The 11443-nt window shown below is 43.0% G+C and overlaps 1 protein-coding gene across 3 annotated transcripts in view; it reads right to left on the minus strand.

The window, feature by feature from the left end:
* The window catches only part of dok4 (docking protein 4), a 244592-nt gene that overhangs the window by 19194 nt on the left and 213955 nt on the right, over nucleotides 1–11443 (minus strand). For 2 of the 3 annotated variants that reach the window (XR_013789707.1, XM_079497859.1), the window contains exon 1: nucleotides 7314–7735. Coding sequence is in view for 2 of the 3 variants with exons in the window: in XM_079497859.1 (XP_079353985.1) it covers nucleotides 7314–7379 (66 nt within the window). In the remaining variant the exon portion in view is untranslated. Of the gene's footprint in view, nucleotides 1–7313; nucleotides 7736–11443 lie in introns of those variants that run through there. The other variant, XM_079497860.1, reaches the window with a different exon arrangement.

An 11443-nucleotide genomic window follows, 5' to 3' on the forward strand; every position in this document is an offset into this window, starting at 1 on the left:
GCCGTGATATGTCAATGTCTTGCGTCTGCATCAAAGCGAGGCTTTCCTACACCAAGCTTTAGCAGTTCTCTCGCTTGGTGTTGAAAGTGAAAGCGAGTCCTTTTCTGTATCGCATCGAACAAGGGAAAGGTATACCCAACGCGGACAAAAGACAGTCACCGCAGGGCTTTCCCCAAAACTGCGGTGAAACAACAACACCATGGACCCACTTGTATTATATCTATCTCTCTCTCTCTGTCTCTGTCTCTCTCTCTCAACACGGAAACAACACAGTCGGTAACACACGATATTCATAGGGAAACAACACAGACTGCATGGTGTTAGATGCGAGCGCGCCACAGGCGTGCAACATTTCAGTAATCTATAATCCCAATCTCTCTGCAGGTGTCATGGAGGGTTTTCAGACATTATTTTAGCAGCTTTTGGAAACGTTCAGTGTTTGGATTTGTCCTGTTTTCTTCCCCACGTAGCAGTTTTCCAATTCCCTGTATGTACCACGGTCCCTGTCACTGCCAACGCCGACCGTTGGCGTGGGGAGGGTGCAGACGACCGCACCACGCCTCCTCCGACACACACAGAGTCACCAGCCGCTCCTTTACACCGGCCAGCGAGGAGGTGCACCTTGCAGGAGGCGCTCGTGCAGCAACCAGGACATAATCCCTGGTTGGCTTCCAATCCCAGCTAGGAACACTGCCAGTTGTATTCCACGGTGCACCCAGTCAAGATGGAAGCGCTTAACTCTATGTCACAAGGACGAAACATTCAACTGACACATTATTCCACTACGGGCTTTCATACAGAACTGCCACCATTCTTTCTTTTTTTGTACTGAAATTAACAATTAAGGCATTTAGCAGACGCTCTGAATCCAGAGTGGCATACAATAAGCAAGAACAGCACAGGTAATACATCAAATACACAGAAATAGTCATCTAGGATCATAAATAAACTAAGAACCTATTATCCATACATTGAAACGACGTATAAACACTATAGAATGCTATAGAATGCTACACATACAGATGCTATCTAAATGACATATTTTAGCCTTTACATAAGCCTGCAAGGTCGACGAGGCTAGGATAAGTGCTACAGCAAGTGCTACGGGCTATACGGTGGAGTCTGAAGAGGTGAGTTTTCACTAGACTACAGCAGAAGATTGGGGGGAGTGAGTCTGCAGTTCTAATTGCAATGGGGAGTTCATTCCATAGTTTGGGAATCCGAAGGGAGAAGAGTCTAGGACGTGTGGAGCGTTGTCCCAGATGTGATAGTGAAGGTTCTGCACCACAGTCGGGTTTCTAACCGTAACGCATCAGGATGATGATTCAATCCAGCATGCACCGTCTGGGAGCGAGTATGTCTAGCTGTGTTCTATTGGCTCTTAGATTTAACCTGACTCCGCCAGTCTTAGATTGGCCACTGAGATAAATGGAGTATGTCTTTGGTAGGCTTATTTATCTGGTTTTCAGGAGGACGTCAGCTGTGCAAGTTTTGTCTCCCACAAAGCACAGCATTTCTGTTTTCCTCTACTTTTATCCAAAGTCCCGGTCTCATTCCTCTTCCTCATTCTCTCCCTCACTCTCTCTCTCTCGTATCCCATGAGTCAAGCTATTAGATCGGCTATTTTCGCTACTTTAGACGTGTATCTGTGTGTATATACAGTGTATATATATATAGGGGTGTGCTGAAATATCGATATATGCGATATATATCGATACTTCCTAGGATGGACCACAGTACTGTGGTAGTATATCTCAGTTGAAGTTAGCCTATATTTGTGACCAGATTTGACTGAGGGACTTCCATTATTTCTTTTTATGTCATATGAAAGCAGGGAATCAATTAGCTTCAAATTGACATTGGTTGTTCAAGTTAAATTGATGTTATTACCATAGGCAATATTGCTACAAAAAAAGTTGAAATGATCAGTGAGCACCTGCAACTGCACCTTTTAATATTTCATGAGGACTTGGTTTCAATACATGAGCCCAGTACATTTTACTGGGTTCTAACTGACACAAAATGTGATTTATTCATTATGATCGGTTTGAAAAGTACAGTTAATGAAATCTCTTGCAATATATCGAATATCGCAATAATTGCAATATATCGAATATCGGGATAGTATCATTATCGAGGGCCTAATATCGCCACACATATTGTATCGTGAGGTACCCATATCGTCCCACCCATATGGCCATACAAGGTTACAAGTTATGCTATACTAGTCTATACCCGGGGATGCATCTGTCTCAGCTATGTGCAGAGTTAGTTGGGACCATAACCGTGACTACAGATCCCATAACCTGGGGCAAAAACGGTAACAGCAAATCATCATCATCAGTCCCTGCAATGGTCAATGCACATTTCAGCCTCCGAGGGCCGACCCTCTGAGGAGGAAATTGTCAATGTTCTTTCTGTAGGATACTATATCATAATCTCACACACTTTGTTCTCCTCTTTTCCCCCCGGTCTCTCATTTTGGGGTTTCTTAATAAAACATTAACTTGAATGGTGGAATCTTAATGACTTTCTTAATCATGACTTAAAGGGGACCACTCATTTTCAACATTGAACTATATGTCATTAATATACCATAGAGCCGGTTCCACGCGCTGCACAAGGTGCCCTTTTTTCACTTGAGCACCTGCCCCTCTAAATGTCTGTGCACGCCACTGCCCTTCTGTGTAGCCCAGAACTAGAGGTCTATAACTTGAGGTCATTTGATCAGTGACATCACAAAGATGTACTCTGCAAGCCAAAGAGTACATCTTCGTGATGTCACTGATCACATGACCTCAAGTTATAGACCTCCAGTTCTAGGCTAAACAAAAGGGGGGGACTTTTTATTATTTCCAGAGCCATAGAGTAAGACAGAGTTACGACATTGAGGGGGCAGAAAGCCCGGTCACGTGGTTCATGTAACTCGTTTGTCACTGTAAAGCCCATAGACTCATTCCGTCAACTTCCGGTTCAGGCCTTTGTCACTATTCGCCAGTAGAAGTCTATGTACAGTACAAGAGCCGCCATTGGACTTGCCCCATGAAGTGAACGGAGTTGTCGTAACCCTGTCTTACTCTATGGCTCTGATTATTTCCACACAACATCTCTAAGGTATATTAATGACATAGTTCAATGTTGAAAATGAGTGGTATATTCAAGTTCAAGTTTATTGGTCATTTAAATAAACACACCTTATACAAAGTATTCAGGGTATATATTTTTTTTTTGTTGACCAAAAGGGATTGTTTGGCAGAAGCCTCAGCTTATAATGCCAGCCCTTTTAATATTCAACATAACTATAACTGATGAAAAATACCAACAAAAAACAAAAACAAGACAAAAACAAAACAAGCATAACAAAACACAAAACAAGACAAAAACAAAACATACAAACAAAAAAACGGACAAAGAGAAAATAAATAATAATAATAATAGTAAAAAATAATGATAATAATAATAATAATAATAATAATTATAATAATAATTATAACTATAATTATAATTATAACTATAATAATAATAATAATAATAATAAACGCAAAGGAGGGAGGAAGGAGTATTGCCCCTTTAACCTCTCAAATCTGTCGCCTTTTTCAGGATTATCCATTCAATATAGAATCCTTTTAACTATAAAGACAAAGTCAGACACAGATGAGAAAGGAGACATGAAGGAGAGAGAGATAGTGACTCAGTGAGATAATGAGGCAGAAATGAAGGCGATAAGGTGCCATACAGTAAAATACTCAAGGGGGAGAGAGCTGCGGGAGGTGGGGAATTAGTGAGAAATAAAACAGGAGCCAAAGAGAAAGGCGAGTTCCGTAGACTACAAAAACACAGAAAGATAAATGATGGGAATCAATAGAGAGAGGTGGAAGGGTGGGTGACACAGTCAACGTGGGAAAGACAGAGACAGAGAGATTGATTGATTGGAGCTAAAAAGCATCCTGGGCCAGTTAAAATGATCAGTGAGCAACTGCAACTGCACCTTTTAATATTTCATGAGGACTTGGTTTCAATACATGAGCCCAGTACAGGCTGCCACTCTCGGAGACATGTTTTCTTTTTTTCTTTCTTTTTTAGACAGCCCTGAAAAGAATCAGCCCAGACGTCACAGACAGACATCTTCCGCTGGCGAGAGGACATGTAAGGACGGAAATCGACATGACGTACGTCAGAGAAACTCAGAAGACCTCAGCTGGGAAATAATCAGCACTAACTCCCACCCGACGTCCCACCCTTTCATATCAAAGGCCTGCTCCCATATAGCATATAGTGGGGCTCCAGCACATCTTCGCAGATAAGCTGTACTGCCCCAAGGCTTATATGGAGGAACTAGGGATGATCCCAGCGATAGTTTGGAGAAAGACTGCAAATGAAGGAAATTACTTTCCCTGTTCTCTCCTTTGATGTTAAAACATGGGACTTCATTTAGGAAATGGGTGGTGATCGGATCATATAAGATCACAGACTGATTTTTTTCCTATTCCGATATTAAGCTCTCTCAAAACAGGTAGACTCTGAGTCCAAGCTTTATTTCGACCTCAGTATTATGCCTTATCTTATCAGGCATTTTTCGTAATTTGCAAAACATTTTAAAATAGTGAAAATAGCCGATCTACAGAGACGCATTGTGAGCTTGTAGATTTTTTTTACCATTTTAAAAAGTTTTCATAGCAGATCTACAAGCTCAACGTTTCACGCTGAGGTTTTTTTCTGCATGTAACCAAGTGTAAATTCAGGCATTACGACACCAGGCATTACGACACCATCAAGGCCCACCAAAATACATTTTTGTTGACAAAATCAACTGCAGAATTAATCGACTAAAATCTTATGATATTCAGTCGATTAAAACTAGACTTTAGACTAACATTTCAGGTGACTAAAATATGACTAAAACTTAACAGAATTCTATATAAAAGGCTACGACTAAAACTAAATCACTAAATGTGCTGTCAAACTCTGCATGTGTTGTGCACATGCACCCTCACGAAGTCAGACTATGCATCTTACATTGATTCTCCAAAAGTCTGAGCTGTGTCTGTCTCAATGACAAGGTTTGACCTCACAGTAAGGACACCTTCTGTTAGCACGCACGCACGCACGCACGCACGCACGCACGCACGCACGCACGCACGCACGCACGCACGCACGCACGCACGCACAGACAGAGAACCCCCTTGATGGAAGCGAAAGGCCACAAAGGCCTAAGAAAGTCAATATGAATCTACATAATTTCTTTGAATGACATTTCCACACCTGCTATAGCCTTGTTGTAACTGACCTGAAACTGGAGTCAGCGAGAGATTTAGAAATTGCAATTGGAATATGGAAGCATGTTCATAATGAAATGACATTTCTATTATAAAATACATCCCATATTATTATGTTGTGGTGGAATGACGCTTGCAGAGGTGACCGTTATTTGAAGTAGGGCTGTCACGATTACACATTTAAGTTAGTTGACATACAAATAATTGTGATTAACGATTTAATTGTGCTTTTTGCATTGAACAATGGAACATTGCTAATTGTAGTCTATTTCTGTTTGCCTTTTAGACTTCGTAATCACGAATTGCACACAATATGACAAATAACTTAAATTTACAAAATAACAGAAATAGTTGATCTACAAGTAACACATTTGTGATGTAACACATCACAAAGTGACGTGTTGTAAGCATGTAGATATGCTATTGCCTATTTCTGCAATTTTTGAAAAATGTTTGAACATTTTTCACGACGATTGTGCAGAAATAATTGCGATTATATAAAATAATTGCGATTAGGCGATTACACAATTGTGACAGGCGACAAGCGAGCTGGCAATCTGAAGCTGACTCAGACTGATGCGTGTTCATTTCCATAGCATGACTCCATCTCATGACTCACGCCATGAGGAGTTGAATTCCCATGACCGCGTCACTTAGTTCTGAGTCACAACTAACTCAAATGATGCAATTTGGGAAAACTTTGAACGGCCAAGCAAAGGGATTTGAGTTCGTGCTTCGTACACAGAAAGAATGGACCTACACCACACACACATAGGGCTGACACAATTAATCAAACTAGTTTGATTGAATATATCAATAATCTACTAAAAATGATTTTTAGTAACATTAACATTTTTTGAGTGGTGCAACCACTCCAAGGAACAGCTTTACGGGAGTTTTTCATTAACATTTGAAAAATGTCGCCCTGATCCGTCCACTGGTGGTCTCAAAAGACTGGCTGTCATAGAATTGGGAAAAAATATGAACCGTCGGTGATACTGTGTTTGGGAGATACAAGTGGCAGTCTAGAGTCACGGTGAATGACATCATCCTATTGTGTATTGTATAATGTATTGTGTCAAGTTTCTCTGTCACATCAGCTGTATTTTTCCCCCGGTCATGTGATCCATGTGGTGCGTGGTGTCACAGAGAACCATGCAAAACAAATGATGTCTCATTAGTGAACAGCGCCATCTAGCGTAAAAAACCTGCCAAACTCGTGTTTTGGCAGCCTGAGCCTTTTGGCCAAAACTCATTCTTGGCAGTCAATAAAACTGAAGAAAACATGCTTTTCGGTTATTCGATTAATCGGAGAACAAATGGACAGAGTAATAATGGCTAAAAAGATGCATAGCAGACATGATGAGACATGCATGGCGTGGTCTCACTCACCCCCAGCTTCAGCTGCGCATGCACACAGACATAGCATGTCACTCACCCGCAGCTTCGGCTGCGCATGCACACAGACATAGCATGTCACTCACCCCCAGCTTCAGCTGCGCATGCACACAGACATAGCATGTCACTCACCCGCAGCTTCGGCTGCGCATGCACACAGACATAGCATGTCACTCACCCCCAGCTTCGGCTGCGCATGCACACAGACATAGCATGTCACTCACCCGCAGCTTCGGCTGCGCATGCACACAGACATAGCATGTCACTCACCCCCAGCTTCGGCTGCGCATGCACACAGACATAGCATGTCACTCACCCCCAGCTTCGGCTGCGCATGCACACAGACATAGCATGTCACTCATCCGCAGCTTCGGCTGCGCATGCACACAGACATAGCATGTCACTCACCCGCAGCTTCGGCTGCGCATGCACACAGACATAGCATGTCACTCACCCCCAGCTTGCGGCTGCGCATGCACACAGACATAGCATGTCACTCACCCCCAGCTTCGGCTGCGCATGCACACAGACATAGCATGTCACTCACCTGCAGCTTCGGCTGCGCATGCACACAGACATGGCGTGTCACTCACCCCCAGCTTCGGCTGCGCATGCACACAGACATGGCGTGTCACTCACCCCCAGCTTGCGGCTGCGCATGCGCACATAGCCCTGCTTGACGATGTCGTTGAAGTTGGAGGCCATCTCTGGAAGGGGCGGGACCTACTGACTGACACCGAGGAGACCATCCAGAACCCTGCTTCATTCCTTCCTTCCCTCACTCACTCTCTATCCAACCCTATCCCCCCTCCCTCTCTCTCTATCCCCCCTCTATCTTCTCCCTCCGTCTCCCGCTTGTTACCCTCCCCCTGTCCGTTGGAGATTTGTTTTACTTTTTAACTTTTACTCAAAGATTCTCCTGTTCCCTCTGAGACTCCTCTCTCACTCCCTCACCTGGCACCTGGCTTAGGTGTTCAACCTTCAAGCTTTATATCGCTCCCCTGATACACTGTGTGTTAACTATTATTCTATGTGGGGTATTTTTGGTTTGTTTTTGTTTTTCTTTTGTTTTATCAAATGTTACCCCACCCCCCACCCCCCCTCTTATGTCAATGTATTCCTATACGATTTCTCTCCTTTTCTTTCATCTGCCCCGCACACCCCCCTCTCTCCTCTATCTCTCTCTTTTCTTCTTGGTCTTCTGGGTCGGCTGTGATGATGCGTGGGTCACTCCTCTGTCCCACTCGCCTCACTCCCTCTCTCTATCTGACGGGTCATCCCTCATTGTTCACCGAACCTGAGATACAAAGACAAGAGAGAGAGAGAGAGAGAGAGAGAGAGAGAGAGAGAGAGAGAGAGAGAGAGAGAGAGAGAGAGAGAGAAATATATATTATTCATTGAAGTGTGAGGAGAGTAAGGCGGTGCCAGAGCACAACATTATTTCCATTATTCATGGCAACGGCAGACACTGTTATTGAGGGCAAGTACGTAAGATGGCTGCGTGTGACATGTCATTAAGGTATAATGTACAGCTAGCTCCTTATTGAACCTCTCCCCCCTCTATGTAGCTCCATATGGAACCTCTCCCTCTGCTATGTACTATAGCTCCGGGATGAGGTCCCACACAACCGGGTACCGGCACTGAGATGTACCTTCTCTCAGATGTTTCTCTCTCAGCGGGAAAGAAAATCTAACTGACGGTTTTAAACTATATAGTGTTTAAACCGCTTATTTAGTCAGCCAGTTCTTAAGACCTTACGGAAGTCTTATTTTTTTATCTTTCTGGCAGGTTACTCTGAAGTGCACCGGAAACCAATAAAAGATTTCCGGAAAGTCTTAAAAACATGGAACTGGCTGACTAAGCAATTTAGACACTTGTTTCAACCCGTCAGATTTATGTTCATGCTAGAAAAGAAAACATCTGAGAGCAGGTACCGCAACCTTTACTTTTTGGATACGATGTGCGGAAAAAAGGTACGAATTGTGCATCGTGGGAAATATTCGCCGGTCGCGACTGGTGCCGTTACCGGTGCGGGACCTCATCTCGGAGCTACAAAGCGGAGGGGTTCCATATGGAGCTAATGTACAGCCTGAGTGTGTGTGCGTGCATGCGTGTGTGTGTATACTGTATGAGTTTATGTGTGTGTGTGTTTGTGTAGACTAACATTCCATTAAGCTGTAATGCACAGTCTCCATCCTGTATATCACGGAGGAGGGAGTGTCCATAACAACAAGCTTGTAAATAGAAGGTCACCAGGAAATGATGTCCAACCTTTGACGCTGTGGTCAATGAAAGGACAACGTCTCTGCAGACATACAGCACTAAGCTATGTCCTAATAAGGCCACGACGTGCCCCCACAGAGCAGGCTGCTTCCTGTCTCCATCCCAGCTCAAGGAAATTAGGCCAGCATCATTAAAATGTTTACTTAATGTTAACATACTGTAGCCTACAAAATAAATGCATAACTTCATATAAAATAACTACGTGCACTATGGCATGGTCACTCTTCCTTATGGAGATCGGGGGCAGTGTCTTGAGTGTACAGGGTTTGATGAGGGCCCAGGTAGGGCCGGGAATTAATGTCCGGGCCTATTGAGAACTCTAACTCTACAAATAACTTTGGGGCATGCCCGTCTAGTGTTTAAATGGACAGGTATCAGTCAAAAGGGAGACATCGACCCCTTTTGGTGTTTTAGCTATTGAAAAATAGCAGATCTACAAGCTCATAGCTTGTAGATCTGCTATATTCTTTCAGAGCGAGCACTCAATGACATAGAAACTTTTTTTTAGGATTTAGAAGACAAGTGGTACTTGTGTTTTTAATATGTGTGTACTAGTACTACCAACTTCTCACTAAGGCCTTCGTGAAAAAGCAATAGATTTTATGAGAAAGACAAGAGAGAGAGAGAGAGAGAGAGAGAGAGAGAGAGAGAGAGAGAGAGAGAGAGAGAGAGGTTGTACATTGCAATGTACTACAGTAGGCTACAGTAACTGCTTTCGTTCAAGTTGTTGTTTCGGTTTGTTTGTATTTTACAAGAATGGATTGACTTCTAGATCTGAGCTATATCTGATGCTGTCTTGATGGAACATATTTGTTAGCAGGATAAATGTTTTAACAGGCTGTTTTGAAAGAAAGAAAAGTCATATTAAATATACATATCTCTTCCTGTTCGCCTTTCATTGTATTGCATTGCAATAAGAATGCCAAAAAGCCACTTTGGCACTGCAGATGCCAATCCCAAGCAAGTATTGGTATAATGGTAAGTATTGGTCAATAAAGAGTACTTTTATGGAAAAACAGACATAGCTGATATGGGTCATTGGTAGAATGGGTTTGGGGTTTCTTTCCCATTCCACGTGATTTGTCTGTTCTCCCCTTTGTCATCTATATGATGACAAAGGGGAGAACAGACAAATCACGTGGCCATAATTTCATATTACATGAGGGATTGAGGGACTTCTCAACATTAGCAGAGATTGTTCCCATCTTCAACTAATTATGTGCACATGACTGTATGCAGTGTATACTTTAATAGATTTTAAAAGATCTCAGTGTACATTTTGCAGTGGATGTCATTCACTGGCATATGTTTTCTTTGAAACCTTGAAAAATGAGTTTCCATTCTGAGACCGATAATTGATTGATTGACTGAAAATGTTATTTCACACAATTCACAGTATGCAGAATGGGTATACTGTACATTTCAAATGAAAGTACAGGTCAATACAAAAAGAACCAGAAAAAGATAGAACCAGAAAAAGCACAAAGACTTGTTTACATAAGGGTCCTCCATTTTCAATTCATCAGAACATTTTAAAGATGTACAAATATACACTTCTATGAAAATGGAACGATCGATTGATTCATCCAAGCCGGAACAAAATCGATTGATTGATCATTAGCATAAACAACATGCATAAACAACACCCATAAACAACATGCATAAACAACACCTGTCAGATGGGTGGGCTGCGTAGCCCACGCACGCACGCACGCACGCACGCACGCACGCACGCACGCACGCACGCACGCACGCACGCACGCACGCACGCACGCACGCACGCACGTGCACTCCACGCAGACATACGTGTGGATGTAGGACACACATGTACGCTACACACTGCTCCACCAGGGTGCGGACATGTGAGATCTTCATTCACTCAGACATGGTAATGAAAAAGACATAAAAGTGGTGAATGACCGCATAATGTGCTCCATGTATGCTAATACACGAGCCTGTGTGTGTGTGTGTGTGTGTGTGTGTGTGTGTGTGTGTGTGTGTGTGTGTGTGTGTGTGTGTGTGTGTGTGTGTGTGTGTGTGTGTGTGTGTGTGTGTGTGTGCGCGTGTGTGTGTGTGTCTTTTTGTATAGTATGTGTGTGTGTTTTTGTCCTCAACCTGGGTGCAGTGGGGCAGAGATTTCCCAGCGGGCTCAGTGGTAAATCTCCCTGACAACCGGGGAACAGAGACATTAAACTTTAACAAGGGACTCATTAATATACACACACACGCACACACACACACACACACACACACACACACACCTTCGCTTCTCAGTCTTGCACACAATTACACACACAAAGAAGAGAGACAGAACGGGAGAGGAGAGAGACAGAGAAACAATCAAGTGGAGCAACATTGAAATAGCAGATCTACAAGCTGTTGTAGTTATGTTTTTATGTAATGTGTAGTATACCACTATTTATTTGTTTGTTTGTTTGTTTGTTTGTTTGTTTGACTAGGGGGAGGCATAGAGGACCACTATTGT

Source organism: Electrona antarctica (assembly GCF_951216825.1).
Source record: "Electrona antarctica genome assembly, chromosome: 3".
Taxonomy (NCBI): Eukaryota; Metazoa; Chordata; class Actinopteri; order Myctophiformes; family Myctophidae; genus Electrona; species Electrona antarctica.